This window comes from Callithrix jacchus, chromosome 11 (genome assembly GCF_049354715.1).
Source record: "Callithrix jacchus isolate 240 chromosome 11, calJac240_pri, whole genome shotgun sequence".
Taxonomy (NCBI): domain Eukaryota; kingdom Metazoa; phylum Chordata; class Mammalia; order Primates; family Cebidae; genus Callithrix; species Callithrix jacchus.
Genome location: NC_133512.1, coordinates 97,839,192 through 97,863,517, shown reverse-complemented (window position 1 = coordinate 97,863,517; position 24,326 = coordinate 97,839,192). Strand labels below are relative to the sequence as shown.

The 24,326-nt window shown below is 51.9% G+C and overlaps 2 protein-coding genes across 9 annotated transcripts in view; both read left to right on the top strand.

Moving 5' to 3' along the window:
- Positions 1-3,404: 3,404 nt before the first annotated feature.
- On the top strand, positions 3,405-22,747 carry ZNF775 (zinc finger protein 775). 5 transcript variants are annotated; one of them, XM_078343485.1, is made up of 4 exons: positions 3,405-3,510; positions 9,900-9,995; positions 11,963-12,042; positions 20,683-22,747. In XM_078343485.1, the coding sequence occupies exons 3-4, from the start codon at positions 12,012-12,014 to the stop codon at positions 22,263-22,265; spliced, it is 1,614 nt and encodes a 537-aa protein (XP_078199611.1). In that variant the 5' UTR covers positions 3,405-3,510; positions 9,900-9,995; positions 11,963-12,011; the 3' UTR covers positions 22,266-22,747. The 5 variants fall into 5 exon arrangements, with proteins under 5 accessions (XP_078199611.1, XP_009001094.2, XP_009001096.2 ...); XM_009002846.5 differs by lacking the exon at positions 9,900-9,995; XM_009002848.5 differs by lacking the exon at positions 9,900-9,995 and having other exon boundaries at positions 3,405-4,034.
- Positions 3,405-24,326, top strand: part of LOC100895615 (uncharacterized) — a 33,171-nt gene continuing 12,249 nt past the window's right edge. For 2 of the 4 annotated variants that reach the window (XM_054237567.2, XM_078343490.1), the window contains exons 1-2: positions 3,405-3,510; positions 11,963-12,042. The gene's annotated coding sequence lies outside the window, so the exon portion shown is untranslated. Of the gene's footprint in view, positions 3,511-3,749; positions 4,035-6,773; positions 6,884-11,962; positions 12,043-24,326 lie in introns of those variants that run through there. The other 2 variants (XM_078343489.1, XM_078343488.1) reach the window with 2 other exon arrangements.

Below are 24,326 nucleotides of genomic sequence, written 5' to 3'. Positions count from 1 at the left end.
CAAGGACATATGTCAAGATGTTATCTTTAGTTTCTATGCAGAAACTAACATTCTGTGACTCTGACTTGAGTGACCATTGTTTAACCTATTATTACTTTCTTGCTTAGCAGGTTATTCACTGATATCCCCAGTTGCTGGTTGAGCTAGCTAGGTGCCTAGAATTTCCCTTGAAGGGACTCACATTTTTGTTTATTCTCATGCTTTTCAAGTGGGGGCAGAACCCAGCAGGCTCCTAAGAGGGGTCTCTGCTCCATCTCGGGGTCACGTCAGACTTTTCAGGTGCCATTTACTAGGCAGGAAAGTGGGGCTGAGTTGATTCTGTCCTGCAGTGCCTCCTGGCTGGCCTGCTGCAGGACCCCCAGACTCTGTGAGCCGTCATTAGGTACATGCCCCTGAGTTGGTGGTTTCATATAAATTTGAGTGCCTATTTTTACAAGGCATGAATAAGCTCTTTTCTTGCTGCTTAGTAATTTCTGCATATATCTGCTGCATTTAGCACAAAGCACATAGATAACCACAATTTGTTTACATGCGTGGCACCTGATGAAGTTTACCTAAATCATCTCATGTGGCCTTGTGCGGGAGGCACCGTCCTGTAGCTGGCAATCACCAGAGGCAAATTCAAATCCAAACTCCTGAAACCTGTGCTCTTGGCGACTGCTGTGTGCTTAGTGGATGAATGCTGGTGCTGTAGTTCTTGGTAAAGAAAGTATTAAATGCTAACTGCGTGGGTGGGGCTTAAAGTGTGTAGGATGGAAAGAACAGCTTCCAAGCTTCATTTTGGTTTATAGGGTTATGGGGCCACTTAAAAACCTGTGTAATTGATGGCAAATTATCTGTCAAAGCCTGGAAGCAGAGGGCGTGGTCTCAAAGCCCCAGTCACATTTTTTCTCTTGGAGGGAACACAGGTTTTCCAGGGAAGGGGAGATGGCCAGGAAAGAGTAGGTGGATGTCTGGGAATGATGGTCAGGGAGCAGGGGCAGGTCCTTGGGTGGGCATCTAGGTTAGTATTAGAGGCACTGGAGGCAAGGATGAGGGTGAGAGCAGGTCTGACCAGGGGTCCTTACCTTTTGGAAAATCCTGTTTAAAGGAAATAGTCTAGGGTATGGGGAGAGTGGGGTGTGGGTGTCCTTAGTGCTTCACTGCCCACTGCTTGTTGAGGGGATGGGAAAGAGGTCCAAAGGACAGAAAGGTCACACGAGTGGCCTTGAGAGGGCTGGTAAAGCAGAAACAGAGTGAACTTGTACAGGTTCCTTCCCAAGTCCCTTGGTGGGTGGCCCGGTGGTTCTCCGGCCTTTGCTCTGCCTGGTTCATCGCCACAGCATCCTTGGGGAGGACTGCCTGGGTTGGAGGGGTCTGCTGGCAGGAGCTGCCCTTCTTTTCTGAAGAATCCACAGTTTTTATTTGTTTTCTTCTGTAATTACAAAAGTATTAAATTATCTTTAAAAGTAAATAATTCAGATCTATTTAATGTGAGTCCCCTTTCATTCCCCATCCCGCCCCCCAAATCCTTTCTACCCCTCAAACCGGGAAGAGTTTGAGGAGTATTCTAACATTTTTTCCTGTGTATTTGAGAACGTGCATATGCAGTCTTCCTGCCCCACCCCCCTTTTTGCTTAATGGATAGGATCCCAGAGGTTCTCCATTTTTTCTACCTCTGAAATACCCTTGGCCATGGGATGCCAGTCTGGAGGAAGCCTCCCCTGTAAGGAGGAAACAGGCCCAGAGAGTGGAAGTGATGCCCACTGGTGGGGGTCCTGATTTCTGAAAAACAACTCAAGGACGTATGTCAAGATGTTATCTCAGTTTCTGTGAGGAAGCTAACACTGGTGACTCTGTTTCGGGTGACTTAAGCTAATTATTATCACTTTCTTGCTTACCAGGCCGTTCATTCACTTCCCTAACTGCTGGGTGCAGGGCTTGCTAGGTGCCTGGAATTTCCCTTGAAGGGACTCAAATGTTTCTTTATTTTCGTGCATTGAATGGGTGACTAAAAAAAAAAAATAAACGAGAATGAGACTCTAAAGTGTCCATAGCTAGTGATGTGTGGTCTCTTTATAGGGTGTGTATGATTTTGTATTTTACAGATTATTCTATAGATAATATAACCAAAATAACGGTAACAACTCAGTAAGGTATGCAGGCAACTAGAAAATTATTAACCCTGTTTTATACATGAATAAGTCAAAGTCCAGAAACAGAAAAGGATCTTTTATAAAAAGTACACATGAAGTTAGTGACAAAATCGAAACTCAGTCCCCAGTTCCTGCTGTGCTACTGAGGCTAAATCGCAGCTGGGCCTGTGGCAAATGTTTAATCAGCTGTTGACGGAAGAAAACAAGGTCCGCCTGCCAAACAGCAACGGTTTGTAGAAAGTCCGAGAGGTCCATCTTCTGTATCTTCCTCATGCCTCAAACGCAGCTTCCAGCAGCTCTGGAGAGGATCCTGCCAGTGGGAGTTGACCCAGCTGCGCCCCCTTTAAGGGAGAAGCGTGAGGCATTTCCTTACAATCGGGGTGGGTAGTTGAGAAGATACTCCTTCCTGAAGGTCTCCCCTTCACAGTCTGGACCGGGTTAGCAGCTGGGAGGGGATGATTCCGCTCCTGGGAGCCCTACCTAGTAACCCGACCTAGTAACGTAACCTCACAGCGGTTCCTCAGCTAGAAAACAAAGCGATTGGGCCGGGCACCGGCCTGTAATCCCAACACTTTGGGAGGCCCGAGGCGGGAGGTCATTTAAGCTCAAGAGTTCGACACCAGCCTGACAACCCAGCGAGACCCCCGTCTCTGCAAAAAATTAAAAAAGTTAGCTTGGCGGGAGGATTGCTTGAGCCAGGGGTTCGAGGCTGCACTAAGCCATGATCGCGCCACTGGGAACAGAGCGAGACCCCCTCCCCGAAACAGAAAACGAAGAGGTCGAGTGTAGCGATTTCTAAGGTCCCTCGCAGTGAACCCTAAAAGTTATCGCATCCCACGGTGGGGCTGTCGCGGCTTGAGAGCAGCCACAGACTCAGCCGGGGTTTCTGTCCGGGCCCTTAGGGGTCCGCAGTAGGGAGAAACAGCCCCCGGAGAGCTGTGTTGCTCGGCGAGCCTGCACTTAGTGCAAGCGTAACAACGGGCGCGCGGGCCTGGCAGGGGTGCCGGGACCCCATCGGCCATCCGGGGCCCGGACTCTCCAGGTCTCCTCCCAGCGGCCCGGCGGCCGGCTGCGAGCGCGTTCACCGCGCCCGGGCCCTGCTCGCCCGCGGGGGCGAGGTCAGCCCTCCTCCCTCGGCTATTGGCTCCAGAGAACAAAGGGGCCGCCCCGCGGGCTGCTCCGATAGGGCCGGGCAGGTCATCTGAGCGGCGCAGCCAATGGGGCGGCTGGGCGGCCCCAGGGATGGCCAGGCCCGCCAGCCAATCAGACACTCGTGCCCGCCCCGCCTGCCCCGGGAATGGCCAGGGCCTGGAGCCCGGTGCCCAAGTCGCCCTCGGGGTGGCAGTTCCCGTTAACCTTAGCCACAAAGTCAAAGGTATTTATTTCCCTGTCGCCTCCCTCGGAGTCCCTCTGCATTTTGGGCGGGGAGGGGCGGTGCGAGGGAAGGACTAGCGCCCGGCCCCGCTCTTCCCGAGCTGCCTCCGCCCAGCCCGGGCTGGGACTGAGGGATAGGGCGGGGGCCTGGGCTGCCCTGAGCCCCGCGCGCCCCCCTCGAGCCCGCGCGACCCCCGAGCCCCGGGTCTCAAGCGTTCCCCCTGCCCCCACACAATGGAGGGGAAGGGGGCGCGGCCGGGGTGGGGAGGGCCCCAGGCCAAGGCAGCGAGGTCAGGAGGGAGGCTAGTGAGGACGGAGGGAGGATGCGGTGACGAATAGAGGGTCGCCCGCGCGCAGCCCCTCCTGGGCTGTCCCGTTCTTCCGAGTTCCCTGTCCCTGTCAGCCTCCCTGATAGATCAGCTTCTGGGGGCAGGACCCCCAGTGTTCGCTGCAGAGTGACAGACACATCGTAGGTGCTCAATAAATGTGTGATTAAACGAGCCGGGATAAGGGTTGGTGGTGGAGGTGAGTGAGAGGGAAGCACCGCAGAAGTTCGAAGTGTGTGCGTGTAGGGTGTGGTGGAGAACACGCACACACTTGTGTGATGGGCACAGCAACCGCGAACTCAGTGGGGTGGGGTGGGGGCATCCCCTCTGTGAAGAATGTAGAGGGATGTCTACCTGTGGAAGGTGTGGAAATGGGGCCTCCTTCAGCCCTTTGAGCGAGTTGATCTGAGCTGGGGCTGGGTGTGGGGCTAAAGGTGGAGGACAGTCCGAGGCTTCACAGCTAACTGTTGCCATGTTCATCCATAAATGAAGAGATTAGATGGCAGTTGTCTCCTTTCAGCTTGAAGGTTTCATGCTTCTGAGCTTCAAATCTTTTTTGTACTGAAATTTCTTTTATTTAAATGTTCCCTTATGATAGTTTTTAGTAATGGATTACTGTGTGTGGGTACTGTACTGGGTGCAGGAGAGAGAGAGGGAGCCTGTGTTAAGATGCATGTAGTCTTGTCACAGACTGACAAAATATTGATGATGATGATTCCATGTTGATGGTCCTGGGTGCACAGGTGAAACAGAGAAGAGGTTCCTGGCCGAGCCTGGCATCTCCAAAAAGGCTTCCTGGTCAAAGTGATCCCTGATCGGGCTGGGAAGGGGAGAGTTGAGCAAGGGTCTTCCAAGATTGGTCACACGGTGCCAGAACATGGCACCTTCAGGAGCTGTGAGAGGGTGGGGCATGTCAGGGTGCAGTGGGGAGTGATCAGCAGAGCTGAGTTCTCAGTTCCCCCTTATCTGAGGTCTGTGTGCCAGCATGTCCATTTGGTGGGGGTCTGAGTTTCTGAAAAACAACTCAGGGCCGTATGCTGAGATGTTGTCTTTGGTTTCTATAGGCAACCACACGTCTCCTAGTCTCCTACGGTCTGACTTCCCTGCTGTTTTCGCTATGATTACCTTATCAGGTTGCTCCTTTACTTTTCAGGACCAGCTAGGTGCCTGGAATTTCCCTGGAGAGAACTCAAGATTTTCCTTTATTTTCATGATTCGGAGGGTGCAGCAGGTCCCTGAATGGATCCTTGCTCCACTTCACTTTCCTTTCCCAAGGTCCTTTGAAGGCAGCAAGGGATGGAAAAGTGTTTATTAATTAAACTGTGACACCTGATTAAAGATCGTTAGTAGCTGGGTTAGTCCTTGGCCTTCAGCTCAGATCTGGGCCCTGACAGGTTCCTGAGTGTTAGACTTGGGGCCGAGGACAGCTCCCACCTCCGAAGGTGGGTAAGCAGAGGCTTCAAGGAGGGGGCCATGGGTATGGGGCATGGGAGGTGCGGGTGGACAGTTCCAGTAAGGGTGTGCACCTCCGGCCCGTGAAGGAAGTCTTGGAAGGAGGTACCTCAGGATCATGGCTGGGGTGGAATTGGGACCTCTGGAAGTAAGGCAAGTGACCTGGCTGGATTCGGATCAGGTCTGGGAATGTTGGGAGCACACTGAAGCCTTGAAACTAGGCTGGCTGTTCATCCCCCGAGGTACAGTTCTTATAACCCTGCGTGGGGAGCAGGTGATGGCAACAGCAGTGACCTAAATAGAATTTGTCTTGAGCTCTGGGAATATCTCTCAGAGTCCTCTCACGTGGTTCTTGTTCCCACCCCTCGATATAACAATTCTATACCACGAGCAAGCTTTATTTCCATTTGCAGGTGGGGTGACTGAGGCCCAGAGAAGGAAAGTGGTTTGCCTGGGATCAAGTGGCTAACCAGAAGCAAACCTAATCCCAGTCCCTGTGTGGGGGCCTCTCGACAGCTTTTTCCACTGTGGCCTGCTCTTTGGGTGGGACAGTGTCCTGCCCTTACCCCTGCCTCCCCTCCTCTGCCCCCTAGCCAGATTGAGGACTGGGGTGTTTGGGAGACTGAGGTCTGAAGATGGTGGTTAGGAAGAGGGAAAGGGTCAGGGCTGGAGACAGGTCACAGTGGGGTGGTCTTGTGCTGAGGGGATCTGGGAAGTTGGAGAGGAACAGGGTCATGGGGTTGGAATGGGGCACTGTGGGAGGGTGCAGGGTGCCTGATACTGGGTGTAGGGATGGAGGCCTCCAGGTCCAGGAGGGGATGCGTACTTGGTCTGGGCTGGGAGCTCTAGGAGGGGCGGGCAGAACTGCCCTGGTAAATGGAGGCCTCTGCAGACAGTGCCACAACCAGAGCCATGGCAAACCCTACTTCTCCTGCGAGGTGGAGTGTGGAGGCACCTGTGTGGTGCTGGGGGCCTCTGAGATTCCCAAGTGGCTGGAAGGAGTGATAGCTTAGGAAGAGCGAGTGGCAGCAGGACCACTGGCAGAGGCTCATACAGACAATGCCTGGCGCACCCGGCTTAGGCTTGCCGCCGGTGATGCTCCCAAACTCGGGAAGCAGGTAGCCGTTCACCTGCGCCATCAGGAACCTGAGCCCACAGTGCCGCAGAGATTAGCCAGGGACTAGCAGCGGGGGAGTGACAGGTGGGCTGGGACTTGGGGCTCCTGATTAAGACACAGGGTCCTGAGGGGAGGGACCAGGAAGGGTGGCCTTGAGAAGGACATCCCTGCCAGTCTCAGGCAGTAGGCTTCTAGGGGGAGACTAGGGTAAGGAGCCAGCCAGGTGGCGGCCCAGGGTCACCCAAAGCTGGCTGAAGAGGAGAGGCCTGCTGCATCCCGTTGGGCCAGAGCGCACAGGCCAGGCCCTGGAGGATCTCAGGCTGTACCAGGCTTGCTGGACACAGGCTCATTGTCTTTCTAGGGCTTTGTGTCTTGCTCTGCCTTCTCTCCAGCCAGCTGCAGCTCCTGCTGACCTATGCCACCCCAGTGCAGGTCATCCAACGGTGACTCATGGCCCCCAGCTTCCTGGCTCGGTGAGGGTATGTTGCTTCTGTTTCTGCCTCTCTGAGTTCTTTCCCTTGGAGCAAGTGGGCCCGATGGGATGGCCGCGGGTGTGCAAGGATACTTGTGTCATGGGTGGCTTTGCGTTTCTCTGTTCCTAAGTATGCTGTGCAGTGATTTGTGCTGACCTGGTTCACAGTGGCACATTTGTGTGTGTGTCTGTGGATCTGTAGGTGTGTCTGAGTTTAAAAAACCATCTCACATTATTAATATTTGCATAGACAGTTTTGCAGGTGTTCTCATTTAATTTTGTGTCTTTGAACTTTTGTTTACTTAGCTATATTTTGATATGATTGTGTCTGGGTGTGTTCGTGTGTGGTTTAGCATTTACATCACTTTCTCATGTCCCTATGATCATATATTTAATTTAAAAACATTTACTGCTATTAACTGAAATCAGAGGCAGAGAATACCACTGGCTGGTCCTGAGGGATCTGTTGATAGTGACAGAAGACTGGAGCCTGAGGAGCCAGCTCTTGAGTCCTCCATTGTTTCATTCACTCATTCATTCAATACACATTACACACCTTCTGCCTGTGAGGGGCAGGCAGGCACGGGACCAAGTCCCCGCTCCCTGGGGCTAACCTGAATGAGGGGTCTCGCAGGGAGACAGAACTAGTTGAGGACATAGCAGTCAGGTGTGGGCTCCGGGAGAGGGCAGGATTGCTCTGGGGACCAGGTGGAGTTGGGAAGGATGAGGCTGTAGAGAGGGGCAGCATGGGCGTGGAGGCATTGGCTGGGCATGGGCTGGGCCTGGGGAGGCCAGTTTCTTCGGGGTTCTCCTACGGAAGAGCAGCTGAGCAGTGCCCGGCAAGTGAGGACCTGCTGGGACCTCAGGGCTGAGAGGGCCTGATGCTGGGCCTTTGGCTGGGGTTTGGGGAGCTGCCCCCACCACCGAAAGCCTTAGTGCCTGGTGGTGGATCCTGCTTCTGCTCCACTGGCAGCAGGTTATATCTGCAGCAGGTGATATCTGCGGCATGGTCTGATGCTGACTGTCTGACCTGGGGTACTGGGTCTGAGAGCTGTGCTGGGCTGGTGGGAGGTTCCAGGGCAGAGATGGGGAGGACCTCTCCTGGCATGGAGAGCAGCACAGGTCCCCAAGGTGCCTCTTTCTGGCTTGTGGCCTTCCTCCTACCCCAGCTGCTGCCTGGCCTCCCCACCCCCAAGTTTCTGCCACAAGCAAAGCTCCTTTGTTGCCTTCCCCTGCCCTGGCCTCTCCACCTGCTGCTAGCTCAATCCCCTCTTTGTGCGGTTGGTCCGCAGTTGTCATGGCAGCTGGGCACAGGCTGAGGCCTGCCCACGGGGGGCTCTTACTGAACTGCAGCCTGACCCTTTGTGGGGAGGGCCAGGCCAGAGCCAGGCGTGGAAAGGGGACCTCTGTGTATCCTGCTCTCCTCAGAGCCCGAGGAACCGCGGAGAGGAAAGGTGGTCCAGTATCGGTCGGGGTCTACTTGTACAATAGACAAAGTGGCCTTCCAAGACTCAATGTGGGCACTGGTGGCAGATGGCACATCTACCCCTTGACGCCTGTCTTCTGGCCAGGGCAGTTTGCTGGGCAGCCTGCTCATCTGGCTTCTGGGTGTTTCCAGGTGGCCAAGGATGTGTTAGGATGGTGAGTTAGGAGGGGACCTAACTCTCACAGAGTGAGAGGCAGAATAGGAGAGAAGCTTAGGGTGGGCCAGGCTGGAATGTGTCACGTGGAGGGTTTTCCTGGATTTTGTCTGTAGGAAACCTGCTGTGCGGTTTCCCAGACATAGCCCACCGGAGCATACCAGTAGAGGCAAGTCCCCAAAGACTTGGCTTCCCCTTACTGCTGTCCTCTGTCTCCCCCTTGAATTTCTCACTCCTTCCTCTTGGGCTCTCAGAGGTCCTCTTCCTTCCGTCTCTGCTTCTGTTCTTACAAAAACCACAGGCTGCTTCCCCTCGAACCCTGGTGTGGGGCCTGAGACAGGCCCCAAGGCTCGAGGGAGGAGCTGGACAGTGGAAGGCCTGCTACTGCGGGGTGGCTGTTAGGTTTTAATACCTCTTGGGAGGCAGGGTGGATGCAGTAGGACTGTCTTTGATTTGGCTTGGGGGGTGTCTCACACGTTGTATAAACCCAGGCCCATCCCTCTGTCCTCCTGGATTTCTGGCCCAGGCTCTGCCCGCCTCAGTCTGAGTTTCTTCCTCAAGGTGGCTTCTCTGTCCGCCAGCCCCTCTGTGCCTTTTTAGTTAGAGGTTAAGTCCAGTTGGTGAGAGGTTTCCCAAGGTGTGGCATGCGGAAGCTCACAGAGTGGCCCAGAGGGAGGAGGGTGGCATGGAGGGAGAACACCCCCAGCACCTATCAGAGCCCCACCAGGGCCCACCTGCGCCTCCTCCACCGCTCACATTTTCTCTGAACCACAACCAGGTTAGAGTATCTGTAAGAAACTGTAGTAGGCGTGCTTATAGACCCCTGTTGGGGAAATAGAATTGAAAACAAAATCTCTTGCTAACCCAGAAAAGCTCTTTGCAAAAGTAGAAAAGAAAAAAGCTTTTAAAAAATTGAATGTGTGTGAAACCGGAATGTGAAACATATCACGGGCAATCCCGAGAGATCAAAGACCAGTGTCTCTGCCTGCTAGAGCCAGGCAGGTGTGGCTCACTCAGACATGCTCTCAGGATGAACAGCAACCAGCTTCCAGCAAGAGGACGGGGCAGCACCATTTGTCACATGCAGGTCGTCCTAAATTCACCTGGTAATTGGTGTGACTGCCTGTGTTAGCTAATTGCCTTTACCCACAGGAAAAATAAACTTCTCCTATTTTTATGATAGGAGATGGGTTTGTGATTTGGAGCCAGGTGCCTGCTGAAGTTAGACCCCTACCCTCCTGTGGAGACTGGGAAGTAGGGGTGGAGTCTTCCTTAATGTTTAAATTTCAAAGATATGGCCCCCAGGACCGTGGGAAAGACAGTCCTGAGTTGTAACGCTGGCAGAGGCTTATTTTGCTGCTTTTTTTTTTTCTTTTGAGACAGAGTCTCACTATGTCCCAGTCTTGGCTGACTGCAACCTCCACCTCCCAGGTTCCAGTGATTATCCTGCCTCAGCCTCCCGAGTAGCTGCAATTACAGGTGTGTGCCACCACGCCTGGGTAATTTTTATATTTTTAGTAGAGACAGGGTTTCCCCATGTTGGCCAGGCTGGTCTCGAATTCCTGACCTCAGATGATCTACCCACTTAGCCTCCCGAAATGCTGGGATTACCCACCTTGCCTGGCCTTATTTAGCTTTTGAAAACATTTATTTCTACTTGAGGAACATTTACTGCAAAAATAAAAAATAAAAGAAGATTTACATACATCTCAAAAAGACAGAGATAGAGCTTATTAATTAGAAGTTTCTAAACAAAATGCTCTGGAAAAAAGGGGGTGTTTCTTCTCTTCCCCTCTTTGCACCAGGAAAAATGATTTTTTGCGTTTTCTAGATTCATAGTCACTCCTTCTCTGCCTCTCGTCAGGCTCCAAGTTCCCAGTCTGCGTGTGCCCCCAGTGTCTGGGCTCTGAAGGAGTTGTGGGGGAGGGAGGCTGGGTCTCTGCGAGGCTCTGAGGGCCTGGGGTGGCTGTTTCTGTGAGGGTGGCCGAGCCATGGTACCTGGGAGGACGGGCTGACTAAAACCTGGAAGAGCCCCTCCCTTGAGGCAGCAGGAAGTGTGAGCCGTGCATCTCCGTGGGCAGCCATGCTTTTGCTCTGCTAGCGGGTACAGGCGCGTGGGACCACATCCCTGTCCTTAGGAGACGGGCATCCCCTGTGAGGACGAGCTGAGTCTTCAGGCTGCAAGCTCCTGGCCAGTTGGAGCAGCATACTCCTGCCACCCATGTTTGTTACTGGCCCTCTGTATGCCTGGCTCTGCTCTGGGCCCTGGGGATCTGGCGGCAAGCGTGAAGTGTGCCTGGCCTTGCCGTGGTGGGGAACAGACAAGATCATGTCAGGTGGCTAAAATGTTCAAGAGGAAATGGGAGGTGGTTAGGCTGGTGAGCCAGGGTCCGGGCGCGATAGCTCACGCCTGTAATCCCAGCACTTTGGGAGGCCGAGGTGGGTGGATCACAAGGTCAGTAGTTTGAGATCAGCTTGGCCAATACGGTGAAACCCGTCTCTACTAAAAATACAAAAATTAGCTGGGTGTGGTGGCGCACGCCTGTAGTCCCAGCCACGTGGGAAGCTGAGGCAGGAGAATCACTTGAACCTAGGAGGTGGAGGTTGCAGTGGGCCAAGATTGTGCCACTGCACTTCAGCCTGGCGACAGCAAGACTCCATCTCAAAAAAGAAGTGCCAGGGATGCCCACTCTGAGAAAGGGACATTTATGCCAAGAGCTGACAGAAGCAAGATGGTGAGCTGGTGAGCCAGACGGGGATCTGGGACAAAGGGACAGCCAGGGCAAAGGCCTGGGGCATCCACATAGCAGTGTGATCAATCCCGCTCATATTCCAGGCATGTCAGGAAAAGCTCAGAAGACTTGGGCATAAAAACAAAAAAAGATGAATCCCAGTTCAGTGAACTGGGCATGGGCTCTTGTATGGAGACGCTGGCCCCAAAGCTCTCTGGAAGGGTTTGTGCTAGAACATGGATGGGGGCTTTGAGAGGGGGTGGCGGTGACTGAGGAAACGTGTAGGGCCGTTCTGCCTTCCAGGTGCATTCCTGACCGTGGTGTCACAGACATGTCTCTAACCTTACTTGAGGCTCCTGCTTTTTAGGTGTGGGTCTGTCACTCGCTGCCCTGCGGATGTTGAAGGTGTGGGGTGTGAGGCTCTGGTGTGGGAGTTAGACCTGGGTTTTTGTCCAGCTCTGCCATTCATCACCTCCATGACTTGGGGCACCTCAGGGACCCTCTGTGGCTTCAGTTTCCTCTTTGGTAAAATGGGAATTATGGCTCAGCAGGTATGCGTACATAAAGAGCCTCTGCCCATTTCCAGTGTGGCCATGGATAGCAAAATTCTTTGGACAAGACAGTATTCTCTGGGATGGGAGGGGGGCTGGGGACCCTGAGTTTTGTCCTTGTCCCACAGGCACATTCTCTTTCTTCTGCTTTTATTTCTGACAGATGGCAGGGAAGGGATGCAGCTGGCGCTGATGCTCGGAGGTCTCCAGGGATGGAGAGTGGCCTGGCTGGCGATGGCACAGGTAAGGAAGAAGAGAGGAGGCAGGACAGCAGGGGTTCCCGCCACCCAGGCCGCGCGCCTTTACCTTTTCTGAAGCCAGGTGCGAGCCAGTGCCTTCAGCAGTAGCTGGTACATCCCACAGATGCAGAATTCAGGGCTTGAACAGCCATGTCGAAGAATGGAACAGTGACAGAGGCTATGGAAGCTCAAAAACGGCAAAGCCCGGTCCCTTAACTTGTTCAGCAAGGGGACACATGCGCACCCATGCCTTGAGGAAACTGAGGGTTATTTATGTGCTGGAATAGGGATTTTGTGGGGTCATATTAATTAGACATGGAAAACTAGCACTCTAGGTAGGACAGTTGGTTGGAACAAACCCCATGGCTCATCCGTTAGGACGCTGTATTCAGTTCAGACAACTAACACTTTCTGGGGTCACTCAAAGTTCAGGGTCCTTATTAGCTAAGCCGCTTAGAGCTGGTTGTGATGAAATACTGGCTGCCGGTGGACAGTTTCCCGGCATGATCATGTGCTCTTGGCTGGAACCCCTGCCCAGCATCCCTGAGCCTGGGGTGGAGCGGCCCCTGGCGTCCGGGAGCAGCACTTGCAGCCCTTCCTGGCGCCTGGCGCATGTGGCCTGTGGCCAATGGTCCGGCTGCAGAAGGGCTCTAGGCCCCTCGGTGGAGTTGAGTCCAGAGCACGCCCAGCACCCTTGGGAGTCCAACCTTCAGCACAGTGTGACTCGGGTTTCTTTACCTCCCTCTCCCCTCCCAGGGGAGTTGCCCCATAGACCCCAGGGCCTCTGCCTCATTGCCGCTGGGGAAGAGCTGCCTCCCCTCCCAGGAAAATCATGTCAGCAGACCCAAGACAGACAAAAATCAGGCAGCAGGGTGAAAGAGAAACGTGGCCAGTGCAAAGCATGGCGTGTGGTGTGTGGACACAGACCCTCAGGGAGCCTAGTTGTGCAGCTGCACCTCTGTCCACGGAGCCAGGGGGGTGGCAGAAGCGCCCTAGCTGCATGTTTGTTTTGGAAATTCCAGTGGAACCAGAGCGCATGCGCACAGCATGTTACAGAGGCCCTTGTTCCAGATAGACTCATACCTAGGATCCCGAGTTACTGTGAGGTAGCTCTGGTTGATGTCAGCTGTGGGGTCTGCTGGGGCCCTCTCTCCTCCCTATGGTAGCTTCTGGGGAACCCTGTGGTTTTAGGGAAAAGTGTGAAAAACTCTCCAGCCGAGACTCCTGGAGACATGGAGGCACATGGGACTGGCCTCTGGCTAGACTGAGGGAACCGCTCATCTGGAGGTCCCCATTTTTCAGACAATTGACAGCTTACCTCTTTTAAGCAACTTTTAATTTTTATTTGTGTGTGTTTTTTTATTGTGGCAAAATACACATAACAGAACATTTACCATTGTAACCATTTTTAAGTGTATGATTTAGTGGCCTCAGTACATTCACAGTGTTGTGTAGCCATCACCGCCCCATCTATTTCCAGAACATTTTCATCACCTGGGAAACTCTACTTGTTAAGCAATAATCTGTACTTTGCACCTTTTAATTTTATCTGAACAATTAAAACCTAAAACATGATCCTTTTCATGATGACTGAGGAGTGGAGCTGTTATTTCAGGACTCTCTACGGGCGGCCAGTGGCCTGCGCTCCTCATATGGAGCCAAGGTCTCCTCTGCTTGGGCTGCATGCCTTTATCTTTTCTGAAGCCAGGTGTGAGCCAGTGCCTTCAGCCAGTAACTGGTACATCCCACTGATGCAGAATTTCAGGGTGGGGACCAGGGCTGGGGACAGCCATGTCAAAGAATGGAACAATGACAGAGGCTACGGGAGCTCAAAAAATGGGAGTGTGCCTGGGGCTGCTGGAGCTCCAGCACACTCCACCTCAACTCCAGGGCCTCCAGGGACATGAGTGCTGGGCTTAGCACCCCACCCAACCCAGTCATTTAAATCCGCCAGGTGCCCTTCGGCAGGCAGATGTGACAGCACTGTCTCGGCATCCTGGGGCTTTCTGGCCTATAGTCATCTTTCTGGCTGGGAGGGCTGAGAGGGGACCAGCCATCAGCCACCTGATGGACACGGCACAACCATCGGTCTCGGATTGGTGTGACTCATCCTAGATCATGCATGTCTATATACATAGAGACATAATTTTTTTTTTTTTTTGAGACGGAGTTTCGCTCTTGTTACCCAGACTGGAGTGCAATGGTGCGTTTTCAGCTCACCGCAACCTCCGCCTCCTGGGTTCAAGCAGTTCTCCCACCTCAGCCTCCCGAGTAGCAGGGACTACAGGCACGCACCACCATGCCCAGCTAATTTTTGTATTTTTAGTAGAGACGGGGTTTCATCTTGTTAACCAGGAAGGTCTCGATCTCTTGACCTCCTCATCCACCCGCCTCGGCCTCCCAAAGTGCTGGGATTACAGGCTTGAGCCACCGAGCTCGGCTGAGACATAACATTTCTAATGAATTTAATCAGATGATTCACACAGTTTTTCAGCTTATTTTAAAAATGTGTTGAGAATCTTTTCATATTGGCATACATAGTTCTTTTCCATTCTTTTTATTTAATGCATAGTATTCCATATTACAAAGGGAGCGATCCTTTTCTTAAACTATTTTTAGGATAATTTAGTTATTTTCCATTGTGTGCTAATTACAAAGAGCACTTCAGTGAACATTCTTGGACATTTTTCTTTATACTCATATGTCAATATTTCTTAGGTGAACATGTGGAATGGACTTGCTGGCTGGAAAGGGTCAGAAGGCTCTCTACACTTCTAACTTTAATAAACACTGTCGGATTGTTCTTCAGAAATTCTGCCTCAGTTTATGCTCTCAGAATACCCATGTGTATACCTGTTCTCCTATGTAGTATCCACACATATTGTAGAGGTATTATTGATTTTTAAAATTTTTGCTTGTATGAGGGATTGAAAGATGCTACACTTTTAGTTTACATTTTGTTGATGACTAGTGGGGTTGAACCTCTTTTTATCATATGTATAGGAGTCTGTTTTATAGTCTGGATACTAAGCGTTTGCCTATTCTATATCTGCACATATTTTTTCCTAGACCTGCACTGTCCAGCATGTGGCCTAGCCACATAGGACTCTTCTACTTGAAGTTTAGATTTAAATTAAAGTATGGCCAGGCGAGGTGGCTCATTCCTGTAATCCCACAGAACTTTGGGAGGCTGAGGTGGGAGGATCACCTGAGGTCAGGAGTTTGAGACTAGCCTGGCCAACATGGTGAAACCCCATCTCTACTAAAAATACAAAATTAGCTGGGCATGGTGGCAGGTGCCTATAATTCCAGCTACTCCTGGAGCTGAGGCAGAAGAATTACTTGAACCCCGGAGGCAGAGGCTGCAGTGAGCTGAGATCGTACCACTGTACTCCAGCCTGGGTGACTGAGAAAGACTGTGTCTCAAAAATAAATAAATAAAAATTAATTTCTTAAATACAATTAAGAATGTCATTTCTTAATTGTCCTAGTCATATTTCAAGTGTTCAGTAACCATATGTGGCTTGAGAGCTCGGATGTAAACCGTTTTCACTATTGGAGAAAGTTCTATGGGAAAATGCTGCTGTAAATTCACTCTAACTCTCCCCTCCCCTGCCCTGCCCTGCCCTGCCCTCCCCTGCCCTGCCCTCCCCTCCTCTCCTCTCTCCTCCCCTTCTTTTCTTGTTTTTGCTTTTGTTGCCCAGGCTGGATATTAGTGTGTGATGTTGGCTCACTGCAACCTCTGCCTCCCTGGTTCAAGTGATTCTCCTACCTCAGCCTCCTGAGTAGCTGGGATTGCAGGCATGCCCCACCACGCCTGGCTAATTTTTTTGTATTTTTAGTAGAGACAGGGTTTCACCATGTTGGCCAGGCTGGTCTTAAACTCCTGACCTCAGGTGATCCTCCCGCTTTGGCCTCCCAAAGTGCTGGGATTACTGGCATGAGCCACTGCACTTGGCCTAAATTCCCATTTCTATTGGACTTATTTTTATAGTATCTTTTGTCATACAGATGTTTTAAATTTAGTTTTTATCTTTTGTTTCTTATTTAAGAGGGCTTTTAATTACCTCTGGATTCTAAGCAGATTCTCTTAATTATTCTAATACTTCTTTTTTTAAAGCTGGTGCTTAAGTCCATCTGGAACTGATTTTTATAAACAGTTTGCACTAGGAATCTAACTTAAATATTTTCTCCAAAGAGAGAGTTGGTTCTAAGCTGATGAATAGCCTTTTCCATTGACTTGAAATGTCTTTTGTATCATGTTTCATATGATTCTGTTCCATTGGCCTATGTCCATTTTGTGTACTGTACGTTATTGTAATACTTGTATTTAGCTTTTTTACTTTTATTTATGTATTTATCTATTTTGTGAAAGGGAATCTGACTCGCAGCCATATGTCACCAGGCCCACCATGGAACAGCCATGCCAATAACAACTGTGTCAGTCAAGAGTTGGGTTTTCTTTTCTTTTTTTTCCCAAATGGATCTCTCTCCCTCCCTCCCTCCCTCCCTCCCTCCCTCCCTCCCTCCCTCCCCACCCCTGCCCGCCACCTGTCCTCGTCCTCAACACAGTCACACTCTCTAACCTAGGCTGTTGTCAGTCAAGAGTTGGGTTTTCTTTTCTTTTTTTTCTCAAATGGATCTCTCTCTCTCTCTCCCTCCCTCCCTCCCCACCCCTGCCCGCCCGTCCTCGTCCTCGACACAGTCACACTCTCTAACCTAGGCTGGAGTGTCGTGGGTTTAAGCAATCCTCTTACCTCAGCCTCCAGAGTAGCTGGGACTACAGGTGTGCTGGTACACACAGGGTGTTGCTCTGTTGCTTAGGCTGGTCTTCAACTCCTGGGCAAATGGTCCTCCTACCTTAGCCTCCCAAAGTGCTGGGATTACGGGCATGAGCCACTGTGCCTGACTTAGACTTTATATTTTACAGCACTTTTAGGTTTACAGAAAAATTGTGAAGAAAGCAGAGTCCCCTATACCTCAGCTCCAGCTTCTTTTATTATTAACATTTTGCATTCATGTGGCACGTTTGTTATAATTGATGAACCCATATAGGTACATTTTTATTACCTAAAGTCTATAGTTGACATTAGGGTTCTCTCTTGGTCTTGTACCTTATCTGGGTTTTGACAAAGGCATAATGTCTGGTATCACTATTACAGTATCATACAGAATATTTCACTCCCCCCAAATCCACTGTGCTCCACCTGTTTATCTCCCCCTACCCCCCAACTCCTGGCAACCACCTTCAGTTATCTCTGCAGTTTTGCCCTTTTCAGAATGTCATATAGTTGGAGTCATACAGTGTGTAGCCTTTTACGTTGGTATCATTCACCCAGAAGTCTGCATGTAAGGTAACTCCCTGGCTTTTTGTGACTTCATAGCTTATCTCTTTTTATGGCTAATATTCCATCATGCAGAGTTATCTATTCACCCACTGAAGGACATCTTGTTTGCTGTCAAGTTCTGGCAGTTGGGAATAAAGCTATAAAAATCCACGTGTGGTTTTTTTGTGTGACAAAGGTTTTCAACTCTTTTGGGTAAATACCTAGTCGAGTGACTGCTGGATTGGATGGCAAGCCTGTATTTAGCTTTGTAAGAAACTGCTGAATCACCTTCCAGAGTGGTGGCACCACTTCGCATTTCCACCAGCAAGGAGAGTCCCCATTGCTGCTCAGCCTCACTGTGCACATGGCAGCCATCTGGATTCTAGCCACTCTTTTTTTTGTTTGTTTGTTTTTGAGACAGAGTTTTGCTCTTGTTACCCAGGCTAGAGTACAACGCTGTGATCTTGGCTTGCTGCAGCCTCCCGCTCCTGGGTTTAAGCAATTCTCCTGCCTCAGCTTCCCAGTAGCTAGGATTACAGGTGCCTGCCACCATGCCTGGCTAATTTTTTGTATTTTTAGTGGAGATGGGGTTTCACGCTGTTGGACCTGCTGGTTTCGTACTCCTGACCTCAGTTGATCCACCCACCTTGGCCTCCCAAAGTGCTGGGATTACAGGCGTAAGCCACCACTCCCAGCAGATTCTAGCCATTCATATGTGTACAGTGGTAGCATTTTTGCTTTAATGTCATATAAGCCAAATTCTTCTTTGTTCATTTTTAGGATTTTTCTGGGCAATTTGTATACATGATACATTTTAAAATTTACTTAAATAGGATGACACTGAGTTTCAACGTTATTTCAGAGTGAAGCACATCTTTGGCTCCTCATCTAAGAATATGGTACCTTGGTCCTTTTATTTACCTTTAGCTCTTTAGTAAGGTTAATAGTTTTCTGTATATAAGTGTTGCATGTTTATTAGGTGTATTCCTAGTTACTTGTATTGCCGTCTTTTAAAATGTTATTTTTGTATGTTTTTGTACTGGGCAGTGTGGCTGAGCTCTTGCTTATATGTATCAGTGGATTCTCTTGCACATTCCAGGTGGTTAATAATCATAAGCAAATGGCAGCTTCCTCTCCTTTCCAATGTTCACGCGTTTCTCTTTGTTTTCCCCTATGTCTTGGCTAGTTCGTCAAGGATAGCTGACTGATTTTAGGAATGGTGAGCATCGGGTTTTGTTGCTAATTGTAATGGTCTTCTAATCTTTGCTTTGGTTATAATGTTTGCTGTAATTTCTAGAGTACATTCTTTGTGCACTTCGTTTCTCTATTCTTTGTTTGCTAGGAGATTTCTTCTCTCTCTCCCTCCCTTCTCCTTTTGATCCCTCCCTCCAGAAATAATGTTGAATTTTATCATATGACTTTTTCACATCTCTTATGAGTTTTTTCACTTTTTTTTTTTGTAGGTTTTTTTTTTTTTGTGGGTTTTTTTTTTTTTTTTTTTTTTTTTGTCAATCAATGAGAGCTTGTAACGTTGCTCAGGTTGGCCTTGAACTCATGGACTCGCCTCCTCAAGCGCCAGGACAACTGGCCAGAGCCACCACGGCCCCCTGAGTTTTTTCACTTTTAATGAGGTAATGCTATAAATTGTATTGGGCCGTCTTTGCTTTCCTGGGGAAATCTCAGCAAGGTTAGGGTATGTTATTGTTTTAATTCCACTGAACTTGCTTTGCTAATGTTTGTGTCTGTGTTCAAAGAATAATAAACCTTTTTCCCACCTCCGTTCTTATTTTGAAATTGGAGTTATGCTAACCTTGTAGACTTCTCTTTCCCTTTGCTCCTATTCACTGCAATTGCGTATATAAGGTGGAAATAGTCCTTCCCTTGAGGTTTTAGTGGCACCTGTTCATACAGTTATATAGCCTGTCACTCATTTTTGAGGTAGACCAAGATGTTCTTCTCATTTCTTTTAGTTGTTAATGTAGTCAGATTTTCTACCTATTCTTGGGTCAGTTTTAATTTACATTTTATGCAAAATTTTCTATTTTATATAAGTTTTCAACTTTATGTATATAAAGTCCATGTACAGTATTTGGGGATTTTCAGAATCCTTTTTGCAGCTACATGTCCCTTATCTATAATCTGTTTTTATCTTCGTTAGTACTCTTCTTCTTCTTCCTGGGTTTATTTTGTTGTGTTTGTAACGTCGACATCTGTTTAAAGATTTTTCTCTTTTCTTTGTTCACAGCTATTTTATTCCACCTACTTTTTATTACGTGTAAACGTTTTTGGAAAGGTGCATAGATCATAAACTATAAATTCTTACACAGCAAACATTCTCCTGTAACCAGCACCCACATCAATGGAAACATGAGCAGAACCTTGGACCCCATGCTGCCTTCCACCCACAGTGCCCCTGTAATAGGGCCATTATCCTGACTTCTAACTCATGGGTTCGTTTTGCCAGCTTCTCCTCTTCACATAAATGGAATCACACAGTATGCATTCTTTAGTGTCTGTGGCAGATGGTTTCTATTATGGCTTCTATTCTGTGAGCTGGGAAAACAAAGTGCCTCTGTAGACTTGTGTATGGCACAAGGTGTGGGCTGGGAGCAGTGGGTGTGGGACGATCATGAGTAAAGTGGGTTAGGCGAGGCAACACCTCTTTTGGGTGCTGTGGCCTTTCCCGCCTACTTTCTTGTCCTTGATTTTGTTGAAGGAAGCTGAGTTGCCAAACAGCCAAGATCCCAGCGGGTGAAGTGTTCTGCCACCATGGTTTCTGCCTTGGAGCAGGGACCCCACCAATACAGACGGTGCTGCAGTGACCCAGGGGTTGGTCTCTCTGACCGCTGAGGGACTGGGCATGCCTTTACTTAGAAAGCTCCCAGCACGCTGATGCTCTTATAAAAAGAATTGTATATTTCGCAGCTGTCCACTGGGCCAGCGAATTGCACTGGATTGGTTTCTTCAACCTCTGCATCTCCTGGGCCTCAGGGTGGAGAAGGCAGAGCAGCCTGTGCCTTGGGGATCCTGTGGCCTCGGCAGCCGAGTGATTCACTTATGGTTTCTTTCTTGTATTTTTCTCCTTCACTTCTTTCCATATCTTAACCTGCCCTTGTCCTTTCTGCCTGCCCTACCCTTTTTTCTTCTCTTGACCCCGTTTTCTTCTGTTCGTTTAAAAATCTTCCTTCTGCCTTTAGTCGTGCCCGCTTTTCATCCCTTCACTGCCCTCCTGCACCCCGTCCCTCTCTCTTGCCCCTTCTCTCCATCCGACAAGCACGCAGAGCAGTGGTGACCTCTCTCCCGCTTGCCTCTGGCAGGAGCCGGGCTGGTGATGAAGGTCAAGCAGGAGAAGCCGGAGTGGCTGCTGCAGACGCTGGTGCCGCAGGCCATGCTTGCGGAGAAGGACAAGGAGAACATCTTCCAGCAGCACCCGGGCCTCCCTCCACGCCAGACCTTGGGGTGGTCTCGAGCCCTAGGGGCACAGGAGGAGTCTGGGAGTCCCAGGTGGGCCCCTCCGGCTGAGCAGGATGCGGGGCTGGCAGGCCGGGCTCCCGGGGCAGCCTCTGGCCCTCTGAGCCCCGCGCTTTCCGCCAGTGAGGGTCATTTCGTGTGCCTGGACTGCGGGAAGAGGTTCAGCTGGTGGTCGTCCCTGAAGATCCACCAGCGCACCCACACCGGGGAGAAGCCGTACCTCTGCGGCAAGTGCGGCAAGAGCTTCAGCCAGAAGCCAAACCTGGCGCGCCACCAGCGGCACCACACGGGCGAGCGGCCCTTCTGCTGCCCCGAGTGCGCGCGGCGCTTCAGCCAGAAGCAGCACCTGCTCAAGCACCAGAAAACCCACTCCCGGCCCGCCACCCACTCGTGCCCCGAGTGCGAGCGCTGCTTCCGCCACCAGGTGGGCCTCCGCATCCACCAGCGCGCGCATGCCCGGGACCGCCAGGGTACTCGCGCCGGCCTGCACGAGCTGCTCCGGGATGCGGCGTCGCACCGGGCCTGTCGCCTGCGGCCTGGGCCGCCGCGGGGGCGCCCCGAGTGGGCCTGGCTAGGACTCTGCCAGGGCTGGTGGGGCCAGCCCGGGGCCGGGACTGCGGTCTCCCGCCCCTCAGGGCCGGGCGAGCCGCGCCAGTTCATTTGCAACGAATGTGGCAAGAGCTTCACCTGGTGGTCGTCACTGAACATCCACCAGCGCATCCACACGGGGGAGCGGCCCTATGCGTGCCCAGAGTGCGGCCGCTGCTTCAGCCAGAAGCCCAACCTGACGCGGCACCTGCGCAACCACACCGGCGAGCGCCCGCACCCCTGCCCGCACTGCGGCCGCGGCTTCCGCCAGAAGCAGCACCTGCTCAAGCACCTGCGCACGCACCTGCCGGGCGCCCAGGCAGCGCCCTGCCCCAGCTGTGGTAAGAGCTGCCGCAGCCGCGCAGCGCTGCGCGCCCACCAGCGCGCCCATGCCACCGCCCAGCCCGCCGTCCCAGCCGGGGAAATGGGCGACCAGCCGCAAGCCGAGGTCATCCCGGGCTTAGCCACGCAGCCGCGGAGCCCCCAACGGCCCCCGGGAGCCCGGGACGCACTGTGGGGCCGGGGACGCGCAGCCCTGGCTGGGCCTGGCGAGCCGCGCCAGTTCATCTGCAATGAGTGCGGCAAGAGCTTCTCGTGGTGGTCGGCGCTCACCATCCACCAGCGCATCCACACGGGCGAGCGGCCCTACCCGTGCCCCGAGTGCGGCCGCCGCTTCAGCCAGAAGCCCAACCTGACGCGGCACCGGCGTAACCACACGGGCGAGCGGCCCTATCTGTGTCCCGCCTGCGGCCGTGGCTTCAGCCAGAAGCAGCACCTGGTCAAGCACCAGCGCGTGCACCGCGCGGCCCCTGCGCCCAGCGCCAAGGAAGAGGCGCGCTAGTGGGCAGGACCCCCGCGGACCGGTGGTGGTGGTGGTGGCGGGGGATGCCACAGCGGGACTGGTGAATTCCTCAAAGCTCTCAAGGCCTCAGAACAGTTCCAGAAGCATCCCAAAGGGTGCCGGGAAAGGTCCAGTGTGGGTTGAAGGAGGAGGGAAGATCCGAGTTTCCCACTGCAGGCCTGGATATGACCACCCTCTTCAGAGGTTGGACCTCAGGCTTCAAGCACCGAGTGAAGGTTCTGTTGGGAACACGGGGAGAGGCTCCTGGTGTGAAGTGGCTCGGGTCTGGACTGGTCAGCTGTGGCACCGCCCCACCCAGGCTGCAGGATGGCCGGGGGTTGCCCCTGTGGGAGAATCGCCACAGACTCGGTGATACCAAGGATGGAAGCCAGAGGCCGTGGCAAGGGAGAGCCAAGCATATTCCCAGCACCAGGGCCAGTGCTGGCACGTCGTAGGCATCCAATAAATATTTTTGGAAGGAATGAGTGGTTTGATATCCTTCTCACTGGTATGTTTGTGATGGTCAGATGGGCACAAGCAGGGTGGGCTCCACTCAGGCTTGGCTACCTGAGGAGGTGGCTGTGCAGGAGAGAACCAAGCACACTGCTCCTACTCCTGTCTGGGGCATGTCTGAAGTGGGCTGGCTGACTTGACTGGCTTGGATCCTTATCAGTCTGGCGTTGCAGAAGAGAACATGGACAGAATATTCCATGTGGTCTCACTGTCCTTTCCGAACCACCTTCACTGAAGCCTGGGTCTGCGTGTGCTCAGAGATCGATTTGCCCCAGGCTAGGAGCACACACTCCCCATGCCCAGTTCTTGCTGTGGGTGTTTTCTCTCTTTCCCTCTCCTTCAAGTCAATTTAGTGTTTCTTCCCACATACGCTCCTCAGCCTCCTTTCCCCAAGATGGCACCCGTCATGCCCTTCCAAAGCAGGGTTGGCTGCGTCCCTGGTGCTGAAAAAGAACCCAGGGCTCCAGGCTAGGCTGTGACCTCAATGGTATCTTCCCCGAGGAGAGGAGGGAACTGGAGAGGGTGGAGAGATGGGTATTGGGGTGCCAGTGTTGGGTAGCTGGGAGGTAGGAGGAAGAAAGGACCCCAACGTGGCTCTGGAGAAGGAAGACGTGTACTTGCCCACTTCTCCCAGGCCCACATCCTTCTCTGTATGCAGAGAAGTGTTACCTTCTGGGAGCTGCTGCGGTTCAGCCTGGCTTTTGGTCACTGTTCTTTAATCCTCTGTATCTGGAGAAAGCTCCAGTTGTAGATCTGTAGAAGGACATCTGAAGGTGATGGGTGGACAAGGAGGACTGCCCTGACTGTTACGGCTTACCCGGGTAACAGTGCTGATGATGGTTAGCACTCAGCAGGGCTGCTGCGTCCTGGTCCAGTTCTCTGATCACAAACCATGCAGTGTGATTACATGGGGTGATGTGAGCCAGGGCTGCTACCACCTACTTGTGCATTCAGTGCTTAGGACCACAGGAAACCAAACCAGAAGGGTTTTCCTGGGCACTCTCCACCGGACACCAGCCCTAGGTGCTCCCCTGACTCCTGCCACTCTCCTGGAACTGCTGTTCCACCCTGCACTGCCCCAGGGAGAGCCGAGTGCCTTTGCCACGTTCTGAAATCAAGTTGAGCAAGCCCATCCACTTTAGGCCTCACTGAGTCCCGTCTTTCATTCCTGGGTTAGAGAGACAGCGCCTGCAAGGAGAGAGCTGTGGAAACCCTGGGTCCTGTGATTCAGGTGCCTGAGGGTGCAGGGCTGGCAGACGCTGACAGAGCAGTCCTGCAGGAGCATCTTTACAACAGAACGTGTTATTTTCCGTAAGTGGCCTGTTTAATGATCAAATCGGTCAAATAGCTATGCTGGTAGGACTTGGGGTTAAAAAATGAGGCCTAATTGCAGCTTTTTTCTCCAGCACCAATTCATGAGAATGTCTGCTCACTGACCCCAGGTGACTGAGACTCCCTCCCACAAATGGGTGCTTTGGGTCACCAAGGGAACACGGTCAAATCCCTCAGAGCAAAGAATGTATGACCCACTGACCAGGTCGGGACTGC